Raw genomic sequence first — 19615 nt, 5'->3', positions numbered from 1 at the left:
ACTATGTTGGCCAGGGTGCTCTTGAACTCCTGACCTGAGGTGATCCACCCACCTCCGCTTCCCAAAGTGCTGGATTACAGGCGTGAGCCACTGTGCCCGACCAGGTGAACTATTTTTTTCTTTTTAGATGGAGTCTCACTCTGTCACCCAGGCTGGAGTGCAGTGGCCGGATCTCGGCTCACTGCAGTCTCTGCCTCCCAGGTACAAGCGATTCTTCCACCTCAGCCTCCTGAGTAGCTGGGACGACAGACACATGCCACCATGCCTGGCTAATTTTTGTATTTTTAGTAGAGAAAGGGTTTCACCATGTTAGCAGGCTGGTCTTGAACTTAAGACCTCGTAATCGGCCTGCCTCGGCCTCCCAAAGTGCTGGGATTGCAGGCATGAGCCACCACGCCCAGCTTTTTTTTTTTCTTTTTTTTTTTTTAAGACGGGGAATTTGTATGATTTCCAAAGAAAAAGCAGACAAAGAATATGAGCAGTTCATTCACCAAAAAAAAAAAAAAGCCAAAAAAATGGAAAAAAAAAACCATCATTAATAAAATCATTTTTTAATCTATCCAACTGACAAAATCAAAAGGGTCGATGATACTGAATTTTGGTAAAGGAAGACATAGGCACACTTGTATATTGGCACAAACTTATTGAGAGCAGTTTGACAAAATTATACATGTTTTTTGACTCATAAATTCCACTTATAAAAATCTACCCCCACAGAAAGACTGTAGCAAGTCCAAAAGGTACTCATGAGGCTGAACAGTTTTGGAAACAAAGTCTGTGGATATTGGGGTGAGGAGGCTTGTTTTGTACACACAGTGGAACACTAACTATACAGTCATCAAAAAGAATGAGGTAGACTGTATATACTCCTGTGGAAAAAAATATAAATGAGATGTTAAATGAATGAAGCAAGTTGACAAGCAATATTTGTAGTATGGTTACATACCTCTGAATAAATGTGTCATATGTATGCATTTAGGTACACCAAGACGGGACTGGAAGGGAAGACAGTACACTGTTAATAGCACATTTTTTCTTCTTTCTTTAAAAAGAAAATTTCAACTTTATCCCTTTCACATTAAAATGTCAAATAAAATTGGGGGAAAAGCCACCCACAGCCCCACCACCCGTAGGCTAGAAATTTTACATATTTTTTGTCAGTTTATTTTTTTCTTTTTTTTTTTTTTCGAGACAGAGTCTCACTCTGTCACCCAGGCTGGCATGATCTCAGCTCACTGCAACCTCCACCTTCCGGTTCAAGTGATTCTCCTGACTCAGCCTCCCAAGTAGCTGGGATTACAGGCACATGCCACCACTCCTGGCTAATTTTTGTATTTTTATTAGAGACAGGGTTTCACCATGTTGGCCAGGCTGGTCTCGAACTCCTGACCTCAGGTGATCCACCTGCCTTGACCTCCCAAAGTGCTGGGATTACAGGTATGAGCCACCACACCCAGCCTCTTTTTTTTTCTAGCCATAGGATTTGGTCTCTTGTTTCAGACAGTTAGGATCTCATCCTCTCTACGGTTTTGTAGCTAGCTTTTTTCAAACACATGCCTCAGTTGTAGTGGCTGTTTAATATTCTATGCCATAGTTTACTTATGTTTTTATAGTTGGAGGCCCTACTCCTAAAACCTATGACTATAAATCTCCCATGCAAGCCTTAGCACCCACCATGCTCACACCTGCAGTGAGCTCAGATGGAGAATGTGTGACTGAAAGACAGGACCAGGTACTCCCTGGGTGGGACAGGTTCAGAGGGCCTATAACAGGTCACAGCAGCATTAGGGAGAAGTGTCCCCCTCCCCTCAGCCTGATGTGGTTTGGGTAGGGATGGTGGTCCTTGGCCAGCCAAGCCTGGGCCATTCTGTATTCCTGCCTTCCTGGCTGTGCCTTCCCCTGTTCCAGCTTTCTGCCAGGTAAACAGTGCTTTCCAGCACTACCGAATAAAGATTTAAGGACTGCTAGCCCATTTCCTCTAACCCTGGGGAAAGAAAGTAGGTCCACAGGAAGGAAGGCTGCCTCCCTCCCCTTCTTCTACCCACCGCCCCCCGCCAGCAAAAGAGGTGGTTGGCAGCCACAGCACGTGGCCCTGGACAGGGTGCCTGGGTTGGCAGTGAAGGAAGTAGTGTGGCACTCAACTAACCCTGGGCCGGATGCAGCGAGGTTGGGACTGAAGAAAAGGGGAGTTGAGGAATGTCAGTTCCTCTCCTGTTTTCTCTCAGCCCGTGGATGAGACCCTCTGTCATACTCTACCCCCTTTCCCCTGCCCTCGGTCAGCAGGAAAGAGCTTGCTCTGCTGCTGCCCGCATTCTGTGGCTCATGCTCCTTGCTGGTTCCCCTCCCCACCCCTCTTCTATCATCCCCTAGTAAGGATGGCTGAGAGAAATTCCCCTGAAAACATTTATTTTACTCAGTTTATTGATAAGTGATAATAAAAGATACGCATTATATATTTGTGTATTTACGGCCTAGAGTGTTCAGATTGTTTACCAGTCTGATGTATGGTTTCAGGTGAGAAAATAAGGGATTTATATAGTGACAGTATTTTTAAGCCAAAAGTGAAATACTTAGTCAAAGAATTTTGGCACTGCCTTGGTGGCTGGAGGCAGGTCCGAAAATGTCAGTTGGCAAATAGAACTTCTAGGACACTGAAATAGTTTGTGGAGACACAGGTGAGAATATTTTAAGCTAGCACACTTATCATGCATGTGGTAAACTATCAGTCTATTTGTCAGTGATGGTTATTTCCTGATACCCAGGAGGCATCCATGTGGGCCACCCTTCCATTGCTCTAAGACCAAGGGAGTGAGTGAGCAGCAGGATTCAAGATGGCAGCCCTGCCAAGGAGTGGGAGTCCCAGCTAACTTCTGCTCCCTGCTCTACCACCAACAGCCTACACCGATTTCTTCCTGCCACTGCTGAGCCGCTGTCCCTCTGCCATGGGAATAAAGAATAAGGATGGGGAGACCCCTGGCCAAATTTTGGGCTGGGGACCCCCCTGGGATTCTGCTGAAGAGGAGGAAGAAGATGATGCCTCCAAGGAGCGGGAATGGAGACAGAAGCTCCAGGGTGAGCTGGAGGACGAGTGGCAGGAAGTCATGGGGAGGTTTGAAGGTGAGAAGCCCTCTGCCATCCACAGCTGCCCTTCCCCGCTGGCTGCTTTCCTTCTGCATGAATGCGTCACACTAGGCTCCTCTGCCCCTAACTCTGTGCTTCCCTGCCTCTTGAGGCCCATCACCTTCTCACAGCCTCTCTCCGACTACCCCCATCCCACCCTCCCAAACAGGTGATGCCTCCCATGAGACCCAGGAACCTGAGTCCTTCTCAGCCTGGTCAGATCGCCTGGCCCGGGAACATGCCCAGAAGTGCCAGCAGCAGCAGCGAGAAGCAGAGGGATCCCGTCGACCCCCACGGGCTGAGGGCTCCAGTCAGAGCTGGCGACAGCAGGAGGAAGAGCAGCGGCTCTTCAGAGAGCGAGCCCGAGTCAAGGAGGAAGAACTGCGTGAGAGCCGAGCCAGGAGGGCGCAGGAGGCTCAAGGGGACGGAGGGCCCAAACCAGCCAGGGCTGGGCCTAGGGCAGAGCACCCCAGAGGAGCAGGGAGGGGCAGCCTCTGGCGATTTGGTGATGTGCCCTGGCCCTGCCCTGGGGGAGGGGACCCAGAGGCCATGGCTGCAGCCCTGGTGGCCAGGGGCCCCCCTTTGGAGGAGCAGGGGGCTCTGAGGAGGTACTTGAGGGTCCAGCAGGTCCGCTGGCACCCTGATCGCTTTCTGCAGCGATTCCGAAGCCAGATTGAGACCTGGGAGCTTGGCCGTGTGATGGGAGCAGTGACAGCCCTTTCTCAGGCCCTGAATCGCCATGCAGAGGCCCTCAAGTGACCCTAGGGAAGAAGCAAGAAACTTTGGGGCTGCAGCCTCAGGATGAGGCAGAAGGAAGGGTAAGGGAGAGGATGGGGACCACAAGGAAGAGCCAGGTGCTGCTCAGCAGAGGATATGGGTGGGAGCGAAACTTGTAACAAGTGGGGGTGGGGGGTGCGGGCCGCCACCACTGCTCCTTGACTCTTCCATTTCCTAATAAGACCTGGTTCCACATCTCACTCCCAGTGTCTCCTCTGTCTTTTTCCATTGCTGTGGTTTTCATCACCCATGACATCTCCTTTCCCGCCCGCCTGCTGAAACCCACAGCTCCCACACACCTGCAACACACGCACACGCTAAAACGCCGGCCCTCAGCTGGAGGCGAGAAGCCTGTGCAGGCCCGCTCAGATCAGCCCTGAGAAGGCCCAGTTTGCCATCCAGTCTCACTCTGCTCCCTGCACTGGGGTCTTGTTCACCCTGCAATCTGTGGCTGGAGAAATAGATGTGAACAGAGGCAAAAAGGGGAACAAAACCAGTTTCCCTCCCCTCCCTGGCTCCCCAAGCTGAACCACATCCTCCTCGACACTTAACACCCCCTTCCCCCAACACAGGGCTTTCCCTTTGCTGAGTCACTGAATGAGCGAGTTGGGGGTAGCCAGGGCTGGGGGGCCATGAGGAGACTGGGAGGATGGGCAATACAAGCAGAATGGCTAGAGGAAAAGCCCTATGGGGGAGTGGAATTTCAGTTGCTTAAATTAGGAGCAGGGGAAGGAGGTGGAAAGAGCAAAATTATGTAACCTGGGTTGTCTGTTCTTGGGCAACCACAGCTCCACACCCAAGGCTAGCCAGGCTCCTGGCTCCATCTGTCTCTGCCCTCTAGCTTGTCAGTTGTATCTCTCTTCCTCCAGGGCCCCAGTCCTCACCTCCGCCATTCAGCTTCTGCCCCATCCTAAACCTAGTTCATCTCTGGGCAGCCCAGGCATAGCCTTCCCTATAAACATTTCCTTTTTCAAGAACCAGTGGTTGAAGTCCTGAGGGGTGCAGGAGAGAGTCTGGGATGCCCACAGAGAGGTGGGGGGGCTCCCTGGAAACTAGGATAGGAAATGGCAGACCAGACCCCACTACTATCACTCAGGACACAACTGGGAACTCGGCAGAAAGGAAGGACAGGGCTGCAAGGAGATTACAGGCATGTGCTGGTGAGTGCAGTCTGCATATCTACGCCAGAGCCAGCATCTTATCAATCGGAAGCTTATTTTTCAGCTCAGTGGGAGAACCCCAGGAGTAGAAGTGGAAGGCAGTAGAGGGCAGGGAGGGCAAGCCTCTGGAAACATGGAAACATGGGTTGGCAGGCATGACTTGAAGAAGAGAACCGGATGTTAGGAAGAGTCCCAAGGCCTCTGAAAGGACCAGGCAGATGTTCAGGATGCAAGAGGGGGAAGGGCTGGTGAGAAAGATCCTGTGAGAGGAAACTGCTGTGATTCAGAGAAGAGACTTCAAGCTGTGTGTGACCCCGGCGTCCGGTTCCTCTCACAGGCTGGAGCTTTCGGAAGTGGCATGCAAAGAGCCTAGGTTTGGCCTTGGGGGGAGTTGGGGTTAGGATCCCTAAGCTGGGGGTTGAGAGAGAAATCATGGAAAACTCTGCTGACCAAATTTGCTCCTCCACCCAAGAGATTTCTCACTGGTTTTTAAGCACATCATTTCCCCTTCTGCAAGAGTTACATAAAACCAAAGCAAAATAAGCCCTGAAACCTGGGCCCACCAGATCACTGTCTTTTCAACGTCCCTCCCTGGTGTCTGGCCCCCAGCCCTGGTGGGGGTTCCCCTGAGATGAGGGCTGTTCACTTTCTCTGACCACATGGTTTCCGCTTCTGTGTCTCCTGTTTCCTAGGCTGATAAAAATACTGAGCCCTAGAGGCCCTGGCTTCCTCTGACCCCTTGGGGCAGGCAGCAGACATCCTGTCCAGCATGGAGGGGGCAGGGAGGGAGCCAGGGATTCCCAAGGGGTGACACAATGAAACACTGGGTGGGTGGAAGTGGATCTCTGCTCTCTAGAGCATCACTTCACCGTTGTTACCTGGGCCACTGCCCACAGGATGAAGTACAACCTCTGACCTTGACTTTCTGTGGTCCTTTCTTCATCACATGTTCCCTCACATCTGTGCTGCTGCTGCCTCAGGATGCTCCTTTCCCTGAACATGCTGCATTTTCTAGCTTGTCAGGCTCTGCTCAAGGTATGGTGCCAGCTCTAGAGAGCTACTCGGGAGGCTGAGGCAGGAGAATCGCTTGAACCCAGGAGGCGGAGGTTTCGGTGAGCTGAGATCCCACCATTGCACTCCAGCCAGGGCAACAAGAGCGAAACTCCATCTCAAAAAAAAAATACATTATTAAACACCTGTTAGGAGCAAGGCACTGCTTGACAATGGGTATAAATGATAAAGTCACTGTCTTCATAGAACTTGCAGTGTAATGAGACAATATACAAATAGTTATATACATAATGGGAGGTGTATCTGCTTAAGGTAATAAAGTGCTAACTTCCTACCCCACAAGGACCCTTCTACCAATCTACTTCACGATATTTGGTGGAATTTCTCACATATTCAAATCCCGTCTTCTACTTTTGAAAGCATTTTCCCCTGGGCATTGAGTGAGTATCTGAGCCTATCACATGCTGGGCATTGGGAGGCCAAGGGGGACTAATGATGCTATTTCTCTCTGTGGTGAAGGTTGCTCTTTCTTCCACCTCCATCACTAGGGGAATGAAGGCAGAAGAGAGGGGTCATTATTTTATCTCCCCCGGCACTATTGAGAACCTCCTCCTCCTCTCCCAAAGCATGTGCCTTTTGCATTTGCCATGCTATTCCTGTCTTCACAGCACAATCTTATCCATCAAAATCTTTATTATGCTCTTAACAACTTGTATATCTAGCTCAGTCTTTCTCCACATCTTATCTCTACCACCATCCTTTTTTTGTTTTTTTTTTTTTGAGATGGAGTCTTGTTCTGTCGCCAGGCTGGAGTGCAGTGGCGCAATCTCGGCTCACTGCAACTTCCGCCTCCTGGGTTCAAGCGATTCTTCCAACTCAGCCTCCCAAGTAGCTGGGACCACAGGTGAGTGCCACCATGCCTGGCTAATTTTTGTATTTTTAGTAGAGACGGGGTTTCACCATGTTGGCCAGGATGGTCTCGATCTCTTGACCTTGTGATCCGCCTGCCTCGGCCTCCCAAAGTGCTGGAATCCCAGCACTCACAGGCATGAGCCACTGTGCCCAGCCTCCTACCATCATCTTCAATGACTTTAAAAGCCACACAGATCAGATGAATCTTACGGTCTGGTCTCTCAATTCTCCAATTTTCTCAAATCTACTGATTTTAGAGCGTCTTCCCTGCTCCATTTTAGCCACCCAGGAGTAAGGTTGTACCTTAAACCCCAGCATCACTTGGAAGAGTTATGCCTTCAAGATCTTGATCTCTGAATTACCATTCTCATCACAGCCATTGACTTTTCATATCTCCCACTCTGCCTCCCTTTGAATCAGTTCTTTATTCTCACCAAGACTTCCAGCTGCTTCTGCTTTCCTGGTTTTCCTTGTTTATTTTACATGTACTGCATGGTCAACAACTTCAAATCCACTTTGCCTGCATTTTAGAATCTCTTACCACTGGGCACTGTGGCTCGTGCCTGTAATCCCAGCACTTTGGGAAACCAAGGCAGGCAGATCACCTGAAGTCAGTAGTTTGAGACCAGCCTGGCCAAACATGGTGAAACCCCATCTCTACTAAAAATACAAAAATTGGCTGGGCATGGTGGCAGGCACCTGTAATCCCAGCTACTTGGGGGGCTGAGGCAGGTTAATTGCTTGAGCTCTAAGGTGAGGTTGCAGTGAACTGAGATTGTGCCATTGCACTCCAGCCTGGGCAACAAAAGCAAAACTCCATCTCAAAAAACAAAACAAAACAAAAAACTCTTACCTACCTGATGTTCCACCAAGAAGACCCTGAAAAACTTCACTTGGGTAAACTAAGTGGTCTCATTCTTGGGGCTTTGTCTTAGCAGCCTAAGACAAAGCTGTCTCCAAGCATTGCAGGAGACAGCTGAGTCACTATAAAAGGCTTACAACTAATCCTGGCCAGCTAATCTCAGAGAATCATCAGTGTTCCTGGGCAACTTTTACTCATGCTTTGTTGACTCCCCATTGTACTCCTGCGGGTGATGTTCTAAATCTCCGTGCCTCTGATGCCCTTCACGCTCATCTATTAATACTTCATCGAGCTTAAGGCAGTCCAGCGTAGATCTCACTTCCCTCTTTTCCCTTCACTCTGTTATTTATATTTCATCTTTCCTTACATGTTGACTCACAGTATTTTTTGTTTCCAAGGCTGATCCTTTTATCTGTACTCTATTCCACTTCCTCTATCTTTACTATATTCTCTCTCCACTTTTTTCTTCTTTTCACTATCTGTCTCTCTTTTTTTGAGACAGTCTTGCTCTGTTGCCCAGGCTGGAGTGTGGTGGTGTGATCTCGGCTCATGCAACCACCACCTCCCGGGTTCAGGTGATTTTGTTGTCTCAGTCTCCTGAGTAGCTGGGATTACAGGCGTGTGCCACCACACCCAGCTAATTTTTATATTTTTAGTAGAGACAGGGTTTCACCATGTTGGCTAGGTTGGTCTTGAACTCCTGACATCTAGTGGTCTGCTTGCCTTGGCCTCCCAAAGCACTGGGATTACAAGCATGAGCCACTGCACCTTTTTTCTTTTCTTTTTTTTTTTTAATTAATTAATTTTTTTTTAAAGATGGGGTTTCGGCCAGGCACGGTGGCTTACACCTGTAATCCCAGCACTTTGGGAGGCCGAGGCAGGCGGATCACGAGGTCAAGAGATCGAGATCATCCTGGCCAACATGGTGAAACCCTGTCTCTACTAAAAATACAAAAATTAGCTGGGCGTGGTGGCGCGCACCTGTAGTCCCAGCTACTTGGGAGGCTGAGGCAGGAGAATTGCTTAAACCCAGGAGGCAGAGGTTGCAGTGAGCTGAGATCGTGCCACTGCACTCCAGCCTGGTGCCTGATGACAAAGCAAGACTCTGTCTAAAAAAAAAAAAAGAGATAGGGTTTCACCATGTTGGTCAGGCTGGTCTTGAACTCCTGACCTCAGGTGATCCGTCTGCCTTGGCCTCCAAAGTGCTTGGATTACAGGCGTGAGCCACCACGCCCGGCCTACCTTTTTTTTTTTTTTTTTTTTTTTCTTGAGACTGTCTCGCTCTATCACCCAGACTGGAGTGCAGTGGTGTGATCTTGGCTAACTGCAACCTCTGCCTCCTGGGTTCAAGTGATTCTCCCACTTCAGTGCATAGCTGGAACCACAGGAACATGCCAACACGCCTGGCTAGTTTTTTATTTTTTGTAGAGATGGGGTTTTGCCTTGTTGGCCAGGCTGGTCTTGAACCCCTGGCCCCAAGTGATCTGCCCACCTTGGCCTCTCACAGTGCTGGGATTATAGGTGTGAGCCACTGCACCTGGCCTATCTTTGTCTCTTTAAGCACCTTCATTTTACATTCAATTTTATTTCTTGAAAATAACACAAAAGATTCTTCCTTGAAATCTTTCTCCCTCAAATGTCCAGTCCAACTCTCATCTAGCCTTTTCGTGTGATGTTTCAAAAGACTAGCACCTTAACAAACCACTTTTTCAGGAACTGGTAAAATTTTCCTCATCTGTAAAATCTGTAGGTAGAACTAAGAGATGATTCTCAGTTATTCGGTGTTCACTTTGTGCCCACTACCTCCTTCTCCTCACCTCCCACTCATTCCTCAACCTGTGTAAAGTGATTTCTGCCCCTCTATTAAATGGAAACGGTTTTCTCAAAATTTGTAATCGTCTAGTTCCTGAACCCAACAGTATTCTCAACCATCACTTACTAGATCTCTTTGAAGCCTCAGACATGGCTGCCCTGTCTCTGCCTGGCATCCCCCACCTCCTGCTTCTCTGACTGCTCCCCAACCTCTCCTTTATTGGTTCTCCTCCTTTAATCATGCTCAGGGCTCTTCTGGTCAACCCCCCTTGAAGATCCTCAAAGGCTCAACCTCTACTGGGAAAGGAATGATGCTCTTATCTATTCCTCCAGACCCAACTTCTCTTGAGCTCCAGACTTGCTAGCTGGAAAGCTCCACCTGAGTGTCATGCTGGTGCCTCAAACCTCCTTTGAATTTTGAATCCAGGGAGGTTAAATCCCAGTGGGAATTCAGAAGTGTTAACGTCTCTACTAAAAATACAAAAATCAGCTGGGCATGGTGGCGGGCACCTGTAATCCCAGCTACTCAGAGGGCTGAGGCAGGAGAATTGCTTGAACCCAGGAGGCGGAGGTTGCAGTGAGCCAAGATCACGCCACTGCACTCCAGCCTGGGCAACAGAGCAAGACTCCAACTCAAAACACAAAAACAAAAAAATGACAAAAAAAAAAAATGCAGGCCAGGTGCAATGGTTTATGCCTGTAATCCCAACAACTTTGGGAGGCTAAGGTTCGAGGATTGCCTGAGGCCAGGGTTCAAGACTACAGTAAGCTATGATGGTGTCACAGCACTACAACCTGGGCAAAAACATGAGACTCCACCTTTGAAAGAGAGAAAGAGAGAAAGAGGGAGAGAGGGAGGGAGGGAGGAAGGGAAAGAGAGAGAAAAAATTCAATATATATTTTTTGAAAATCCAGGCTGGGTGCAGTGGCATATGCCTATAATCCCAGCACTTTGGGAGGCTGAGGCAGGGAGGATCACTTGAGGTCAGGAGTTCAAGACCAGCCTGGCCAACATGGTGTACTTCCTCTACTAAAAGTACAAAAATTAGCCAGGCATGGTGGTATGCACCTGTAATCCCAGCTACTTAGGAGGCTGACATAGGAGAATCGCTTGAACCTGGGAGGCAGAGGTTGCAGTGAACTGAGATTGTGCCACTGCACTTCAGCCTGGGCAACAGAGCAAGACTCTGCCTTAAAAGAAAAAAAAAAAAAGGGCCAGACATGGTGGCTCACACCTGTAATCTCAGCACTTTGAGAGGCCAAGGCAGGTGGATTACCTGAGGTCAGGAGTTTGAGACCAGCCTGACCAATATGGTGAAACCCTGTCTCTACTAAAAATACAAAAATTAGCCAGGCATGGTGGTATGCACATGTAATCCTAGCTACTCAGGAGGCTCAGACAGGAGAATCACTTGAACCCAGGCAGCGGAGGTTGCAGTGAGCTGAGATTGCGCTATTGCGCTCCAGTCTGGGTGACAGAGTGAGACTCCATATCAAAAAATAAAAATAAAAAATCCAGGGAGGCTGGCCTGCCGGTGGCTCATGCCCGTAATCCCAGCACTTTGGGAGGCCAAGGCAGGTGGATTACCTGAGGTCAGGAGTTTGAGACCAGCATGACTAACATGGTGAAACCCTATCTCTACTAAATAGCCAGGCATGGTGGCCTGCACCTGTAATCCCAGCTACTTAGGAGGCTGAGGCAGGAGAATCACTTGAACCCAGGAGGTGGAGGTTGCAGTGAGCCGAGATAACACCATTGCACTCCAACCTGGGCAACAAGAGTGAAACCCCCTCTCAAAAAAAAAACAAAAAAAACAAAAAACTTTGGGAAGCCGAGATAGCAGATCAGGAGTGCAAGACCAGCCTGAGCAGCATAGTGAGACCCTGTCTCTTAGCCAGGCACAGTGGGACACACCCGTAGTCCTAGATACCTGGGAAACTGAAGGATGACTTGAGCCCATGATTTTGAGGTTGCAGTGGGCTATGATGGTGCCTACTCCAGCCTAGGCCACAGATCAAGACACCATGTAAAAATAAAACAAATCTGTCATTTTGGCTCACTTCTCTCTCCTCTCTTTGCCCCGCAAAACACACACACAAACACATACTGACAACCTCTGAAGGCTTCCTGTGGCTGGATGAAATCCATAGGCTTTTCCACTCCTTGCATGGCCCTGTAGGACCTGACCCCTGCCCTCCTCTCTGACCTCATCTCCCACTCTTTTTCCAGCTTCTTATCTGCTCCAGCCACACTGGCCTTCTGTTTGTCTTCAACACCCCCAGCTTGGTTCTGCCTTCCAGCCTTTGCAGTAGTTGCTCCCTTTACCTGGAATGCTTTGCTCCCAAAAACTTTTACCTGGTCACTATTTTTTGTCATTTGGATCTCAGTTCCAGTGCCATGCAATCACTCGAAGAGGATTTTGCTGACTACTGTATTTATTTATTTATTTATTTATTTATTTATTTATTTTTTGAGACGGAGTTTAGCTCTTGTTACCCAGGCTGGAGTGCAATGGCGCAATCTCAGCTCACTGCAACCTCCGCCTCCTGGGTTCAGGCAATTCTCCTGCCTCAGCCTCCTGAGTAGCTGGGATTACAGGCACGCGCCACCATGCCCAGCTAATTTTTTGTATTTTTAGTAGAGACGGGGTTTCACTATGTTGACCAGGATGGTCTCGATCTCTTGACCTCGTGATCCACCCGCCTCGGCTTCCCAAAGTGCTGGGATTACAGGCGTGAGCCACCGCGCCCGGCCAGACTACTGTATTTAAAAGTAGCTCCCTGCCACTCTTATTACATCAGCCTGTCTTATTTTCTCTTAGCACTATGTACTGATTTCTTCTTCAGTTTCTTTTTTTTCATTTTTTTTTTTTTTAATTCTTATTCCTTTCTTCTTCAGTTTCATTCTTTTCTGTCTGGCCTCACTGGAATTCAAGGTGCCGGCACCTTCTCTGATTCCTCTGCCTCTGTCTGTCCTGCCTAGAACAATGCCCAGCATGTGGTAGGCACTCAGATACAAAATGGAGGGATGGATGAATAATTCATAAAGCAGGATAAAGTTCAACTTTAGGCCTGTGGCTCAGATTGGACTTATGTTTAGAGTCAGATTTAAATTTACTCTTAGGAGTGGTGGTAAACTGGTTTCAAGATTAGCCCTAGAGACAGGGTTGGGTTGGTGTAGAGGAAAGTTTTATTTAGGGGGTTATTAATTGGGATGTGTTTAGATTTGAGGTTACGGTTACAGTTGGAGTTGGGTTTGAGTTGTGATTTGGGTTGAGGTTAAATTTGGGTTAGGGTTGAATTTGGTATTAAATCCCAATTTAGGTTTTGAGGCTAAATTCAAGTTTGAAGCTAATGTCATTTCAGCCTCATCTGGAGGCCTCAGAGATTTCACTAGTTTCTCCACAAAGACCACTATAAAGACTGTGTTTTCCTGAGTTTGGGGCACAAGTCTCCAGTCATCAGTTCTCCCACCCAGGGAAAGTCCCAAACCAACTGTTGGCCTGCCCAAGAAAGAAACCAAATTTCAAAGAACCTCCGAAACTGAGATTGAAACCATCTCAAGGAGCACCCTTCAGCACATCTCACATGCACGTGACACTGAGCCTCGGCCCAGTCTTGCCCTTCCTTCCTCTCTGTCTCTCATGTCTCCCATCACTCCTTCTTGGCTTCCCTTTTTTGTCCCTCAATGTCCCATTCTTCCACTTTGATTTAAATTTCTTTCTCTCTCTCACTGTTAATTGCAATTGCAATGCTGTTTTTTGTTTGTTTGTTTGTTTGTTTGTTTGTTTTTGAGATGGAGCCTCTCTCTGTCACCCAGGCTGGAGTGCAGTGGTGAGATCTTGGCTAGCTGCAACCTCCACCTCCCGGGTTCAAGTGATTCCCCTCCTTAGCCTCCCCAATAGCTGGGACTACAGGAACATGCCGCCCCACCCGGCTAATTTTTTGTATTTTTAGTAGAGATGGGGTTTCATCATGTTAGCCAGGATAGTCTCTGTCTCCTGACCTCATGATTCACCCGCCTTGGCCTCCCAAAGTACTGGGATTACAGGTGTGAGCCACCGGACCCGGCCTTGGAATACCATTTTATATTTTAATATAGCTCAGCTGGGGTCTCAATCCATCAGCTCATACCATTAGAGAAGCAGAAAGAGACAGCAGGAGGCAAAAAGAACCCTGAGAGAAAGGGCGACGCAGAAGGAGCAGGGGCTAAGAGGGAAATCGACACTGACACGAGAGATAATAAGGTTAAAAGAATGAGAAGAGCGGTGGCGCGCGCCTGCAGTCCCAGCTACTTGGGAGGTGAGGCATGAGAATTGCTTGAACCTGGGAGGCAGAGGTTGCAGTGAGCCAAGATCGTGCCAGTGCACTCCAGCCTGGACTACAGTGCTAGATTCTGTCTCAAAAAAAAAAAAAAAAAAAATGAAGCTTTTCACAAGATGGCGCCGAAAGCGAAGAAGGAAGCTCCTGCCCCTCCTAAAGCCGAAGCCAAAGCGAAGGCTTTAAAGGCCAAGAGGGCAGTGTTGAAAGGTGTCCACAGCCACAGAAAAAAGAAGATCCGGCCGGGCGCGGTGGCTCACGCCTGTAATCCCAGCACTTTGGGAGGCCGAGGCGGGTGGATCACGAGGTCAAGAGATCGAGACCATCCCGGTCAATATGGTGAAACCCCGTCTCTACTAAAAATACAAAAAATTAGCTGGGCACGGTGGCGCGTGCCTGTAATCCCAGCTGCTCAGGAGGCTGAGGCAGGAGAATTGCCTGAACCCAGGAGGCGGAGGTTGCGGTAAGCCGAGATCGCGCCATTGCACTCCAGTCTGGGTAATAAGAGCAAAGCCCTGTCTCAAAAAAAAAAGAAGAAGATCCGCACGTCACCCACCTTCCGGCGGCCCAAGACACTGCGACTCCGGAGGCAGCCCAAATATCCTCGGAAGAGCGCCCCCAGGAGAAACAAACTTGACCACTATGCTATCAAGTTGGCGCTGACCACTGAGTCTGCCATGAAGAAGATAGAAGACAACAACACACTCGTGTTCATTGTGGATGTTAAAGCCAACAAGCACCAGATCAAACAGGCTGTGAAGAAGCTCTATGACATTGACGTGGCCCAGGTCAACACCCTGATTCGGCCTGATGGAGAGAAGAAGGCATATGTTCGACTGGCTCCTGATTACGATGATTTGAATGTTGCCAACAAAATTAGGATCATCTAAACTGAGTCCAGCTGGCTAATTCTAAATATATGTATATCTTTTCACCATTTAAAAAAAAAAAATGAAAATAAATTTTCTGACCTACCTCATCTGATAGTAGGTTATAAGAGCATCATTCCAGCCGGGCACAGTGGCTCACATCTGTAATTCCAGCTACTCAGGAGGCTGAGGCAGGAGAATCGCTTGAACCCGGGAGGCGGAGGTTGCGGTAAGCCAAGATTTCACCACTGCACTCCAGCCTGGGTGACCGAGCGAGACTCCATCTCAAAAAAAAAAAAGAAAAAAACCCTCATTCCAGAAGAGGTTCTGCTCTATACCTGGAAGGACGGAATGCTGTACAGAGAGACCAAGAAGAATATGGCCGGCCTTGCTGGGTTCCCCCCAACCCCAGTCTATTACCATTAAATTATGCTTGTTTTGTTCAATTACATTTCTGCACAGTTGTCCATTCTTCATCAAATCTAAGAATAAAAATAGTTTTCCCTGGGTCCTTAGGGCTTCATTTCCAAAGGCTCCCGTGTCACTTAAAACTTTGATTAAATAAATGTATTATGCTTTTCTCCTGTTAACCTGTCTTTTGTTACAGGAGTATTGGCCATGACCCTCATGATGAGTCAGGAAGGAATCACCCCTTTCTGCCCTACAAAATAAAAAGAAATAATAGCTAAGACTAGTAAAGCATAAAAGGCAAAGGTGCAGGGCCTCAAGTAGAGAAGGAGAACAGAAGAAATAGCTCATACACACCCAGAATGTTACTTCCATGTCCCTCCATGTTACTCCAAGACCCCTCAGGGACCTTGTGCCTGGGGAGAGAATTGGCCTGCCCCGTGCAACAGTGGGCTTTACCCCGGGTCACCACCAGCCCTGGCTCCAACCTCTCTAACACCGTCCAAGTAAAATCACACTAATAGCAATAATAATATTTGAGGTGACCAGTTGGTATTATCTCAAACTTAGGAAAAGTGAATCAAGTCATCTTTAGAATTTTTGCTTTTTTTTAAACCTTGTAACTTGCAAGCTAAGTGAAAATGGGCTCCTGTATGAGAATGTTGGTATCAACGTTTTTTGTGTTAGCCAAGAACTAGAAACCAAATGCCCATCAACAGAAGAATGTATTAGAGTATATTGCTACGATAGAATATTACACCACAATTTAAAAAAAAACACTGCTGATACATGCAACCACATGGATGAATCTCACAAACAAAATGCTGACTGAAAGAAGCCAAACAGAAATGAGTAGATTCTATATGATTTCATTTATATGATACCCCAAAGCAGGAGGAACTAATCTATGGGGATAAAGGTCAGAGAGTGATTGGTTATCTTTGGAGGGTATCAGCAGGGAAGGGGCATGAGGGAACCTACTGGGGACCTGAAAATACGTGGAGCTTGGCGGTGGCTACATGGCTACAAACAGATGGAAAAATTCATCAGCTGTACACTTAAGAGGTGTCCACCTCAAACCTCTGTTACATATCAATAAAAAGGAAAAAATATTCAGAACTTCTTTTTTTCTTGAGACGGAGTCTTGCTCTGTCCCCCAGGCTGGAGTGCAATGGTGCGACCTTGGCTCACTGCAGCCTCTGCCTCCCCAGTTCAAACAATTCTCCAGCCTCAGCCTCCCGAGTAGTTGGGACTACAGATGTGCGCCACCCCGCCTGGCTAATTTTTTGTATTTTTTTAGAGACAGAGTTTCACCATGTTGACCAGGCTGGTCTCGAAATTCTGACCTCTGACCTCAAGTAATCCGCCCACCTCAGACTCCCAAAGTGCTGGGATTACAGGTGTGAGCCACTGCACCCAGCCTGGAACAGTTTTAAAATAATGCATTGGCTCTGCAAATGCAACTTCAGGACAAGTCCCTTAGCTGTGTCCACCCCACCCCATGTCAACACCTCACCCATGTGGAATTCTGACACTTCCCCTTTAGAGAACTTTGGAAGGTGTCTGCCACTTTGATCCTGGAGTGTGTATTTATTTGGGGTTATATAAATCTGATCTGTGGAAGCCACCTGAGGTCAGGACGAGATGGAGGGCATTCTTCAGGAGTGGGATGTGTCCAGCATCATCTCTGGGTAAGGGGACCAAAAACTTTGTCTTCCAAACTAGGACTCTTTCAAGAATGGAAGGGGGCTCCATTAATATTTTCACCTGGACAAGAGGCAAACACCAGAATGTCCCCGATGAAGGGATATATAATGGACCTTCTTGATGTGAAACCTGCCAGATGGGCTGGAAAGTCCATATACTGGAACAAGTATGACTTGAGTTGTTTGGGACAAGGACAGGGGACAAGAGAAGAAAATGGGCAAAGAGAGAAGCCCGCACCCAGCCAAGTGTGCAGAGATGTTACATATGATTGCTCTTCAGGGAACCAGGCCTCCAGCCCACACCCCAGCTGCTCAACCTCCTCCTCCCCGAATTGACTGTCCCTTCTCTGGAACTCCTAGGCCTGACCCCACTCCCTGGCCCTCCCAGCCCACGATTCCCCTGACCCGACTCCCTTTCCCAGAATTCAGTCACCTGAACCCCCAGCCTGTGGTTCTCTTCTAGGCCTCAGCCTTTCCTGCCTTTGACTGAAACAGCAGCATCGTCTAAGCCCTGGGGGCTTCCCCAGGCCCCAGCCCCGACCTAGAACCCGCCCGCTGCCTGCCACGCTGCCGCTGCCGCTTCCTCTATAAAGGGACCCGAGCGTCCGGGCCCAGGGGCTCCGCACAGCAGGTGAGACTCTCCAGCCCCATCTCCTTGGGCTGCCTGTATTCGTGCTTCGGACTACCACCCCGCAGTGTCCTGCCCTCTGCCTGGGCCTCAGTCCCTCCTGCACCTGCTGCCTGGATCCGCGGCCTGCCTGGGCCTTGGTCCCTCCTGCACCTGCTGCCTGGATCCGCGGCCTGCCTGGGCCTGGGCCTTGGTGGGTTTGCTTTTGGTTTCCTTCCCTGTCTCTGACTCTCCATCTGTTTCTACCCTCTCTGTTCCCTTCCCGTCTCTCTCTGTCTCCCTCTGCTCACCTTGGGGTATCTCTGACTGCATCCTGTCCCCTTCTCTGTCGATCTCTCTCTCCGGGGGTGGGGGGTGCTGTCTCCCAGGGCAGGAGGTCTGTCGCCTGAGTTCTGCAGTGTGCCCCGCCCCGCTCACTCTCTCTCTCTCTCTGCAGGTTCTCCCCCATGACACCACCTGAACGTCTCTTCCTCTCAAGGGTGCAGGGCACCCCCCTACACCTCCTCCTTCTGGGGCTGCTGCTGGCCCTGCTTCCTGGGGCCCAGGTGAGGCAGCAGGAGAATGGGGATTTCTGGGGTGGCCCTGCCAAACCTTGAGCCCTAAAGCCTCCCCCAACTCTGTTCTCCCCTAGGGGCTCCCTGGTGTTGGCCTCACACCTTCAGTCGCCCAGATTGCCCGTCAGCACCCCAAGATGCATCTTGCCCGCAGCACCCTCAAACCTGCTGCTCACCTCGTTGGTAAACATCCACCTGACTTCCCAGACATGTCCCCACCAGCTCTGCTCCTACCCCTGCCTCAGGAACCCAAGCATCCACCACTCTCCCCCAACTTCCCCACCCGCAAAAAACACTGGCAGCCCACTCTTACACCTCCCCCAGCCATCCCCCAGGAACTCAGTTGTCCAGTGCCTGCTTCCTTGGGGATTGAGACCTCTAACCCAGACCCCTGACCTCCCACCCCCACCCCCATGGCTCTTCCTAGGAGACCCCAGCAACCAGAAATCACTGCGCTGGAGAGCGAACACGGACCGTGCCTTCCTCCAGGATGGCTTCTCCTTGAGCAACAATTCTCTCCTGGTCCCCACCAGTGGCATCTACTTTGTCTACTCCCAGGTGGTCTTCTCTGGGAAAGCGTACTCTCCCAAGGCCACGCCCACCCCGCTCTACCTGGCCCATGAGGTCCAGCTCTTCTCCTCCCAGTACCCCTTCCACGTGTCTCTCCTCAGCTCCCAGAAGATGGTATATCCAGGGCTGCAGGAACCCTGGCTGCACTCAATGTACCATGGGGCTGCGTTCCAGCTCACCCAGGGAGACCAGCTATCCACCCACACAGATGGCATCCACCACCTAGTCCTCAGCCCTAGTACTGTCTTCTTTGGAGCCTTTGCTCTGTAGAACTTGGGAAAATTTGGAAAGAAAAAATAATTGATTTCAAGACCTTCTCCCCATTCTGCCTCCATTCTGACGATTTCAGGAGTCACCACCACCTCTCCTTTGACCGTTCCAACAGCTCAAGTCTTCCCCAATCAAGTCAGCTGGAGCTTTCAAAGAAGGAATTCTAGGCATCCCAGGGGACCACACCCGCCTGAACCATCCCGGATGTCTGTCTGGCTGAGGATTTCAAGCCTGTCTAGGAATTCCCAGCCCAAAGCTGTTGGTCTGTCCCACCAGCTAGGTGGGGCCTAGATCCACACGTGGGGGACACGTGGGGGAGCTTGGGGGATGACAGGGGGCAGGGAGGGGACTATTTATGAAGGCAAAAAATTAAATTATTTATTTATGGAGGATGGAGAGAGGGGAATAATAGAAGAACATCCAAGGAGAGAGAGAGAGAGAGAGAGAGAGGCTCAAAAGATGAAGAGTGAGAGGGCATGGGCACAAGGCTGACCAAGAAAGAAATAAGTAGGCGTCACGGGGGGTCACGGGGCCTCAGAAGGCAGCAAAAGGCTCTGAAAGCCAGCTGCCGACCAGAGCCCCACACGGAGGCATCTGCACCCTTGATGAAGCCCAATAAATCTCTTTTCTCTGAAA

The 19615-nt window shown here is 49.4% G+C and overlaps 2 protein-coding genes and 1 long non-coding RNA gene across 6 annotated transcripts in view; 2 read left to right on the top strand and 1 right to left on the bottom strand.

Annotated features, from left to right (window-relative positions):
* NFKBIL1 (NFKB inhibitor like 1) overlaps positions 1–4097 on the top strand; it is a 12428-nt gene extending 8331 nt beyond the window's left edge. For 2 of the 4 annotated variants that reach the window (XM_012436764.2, XM_012436765.2), the window contains exons 3-4: positions 2896–3072; positions 3290–4097. In XM_012436764.2, coding sequence (XP_012292187.1) covers positions 2896–3072; positions 3290–3879 — 767 coding nt within the window. In that variant the 3' untranslated portion in view covers positions 3880–4097. Of the gene's footprint in view, positions 1–2895; positions 3118–3289 lie in introns of all 4 variants that reach the window. The other 2 variants (XM_012436762.3, XM_012436763.2) reach the window with 1 other exon arrangement.
* On the bottom strand, positions 182–18437 carry LOC105706400 (uncharacterized). Its single transcript, XR_010336752.1, has 3 exons — positions 17876–18437; positions 14950–15127; positions 182–995 (listed from the first exon to the last, which is right to left on the bottom strand). It is a non-coding gene; the product is annotated as an uncharacterized LOC105706400 (long non-coding RNA).
* LTA (lymphotoxin alpha) lies at positions 18022–19615 on the top strand. Its single transcript, XM_012436766.2, has 3 exons — positions 18022–18130; positions 18217–18322; positions 18567–19615. The coding sequence occupies exons 1-3, from the start codon at positions 18032–18034 to the stop codon at positions 18977–18979; spliced, it is 618 nt and encodes a 205-aa protein (XP_012292189.2). The 5' UTR covers positions 18022–18031; the 3' UTR covers positions 18980–19615.

The sequence above is a fragment of the Aotus nancymaae genome, unplaced genomic scaffold (genome assembly GCF_030222135.1).
Source record: "Aotus nancymaae isolate 86718 unplaced genomic scaffold, 86718_ANA_hifiasm-v0.15.2.pri h1tg000040l, whole genome shotgun sequence".
Taxonomy (NCBI): Eukaryota; Metazoa; Chordata; class Mammalia; order Primates; family Aotidae; genus Aotus; species Aotus nancymaae.
The sequence above is the reverse complement of the archived record's forward strand: the minus strand, read 5'-3'. Positions and strand labels throughout refer to the sequence as shown.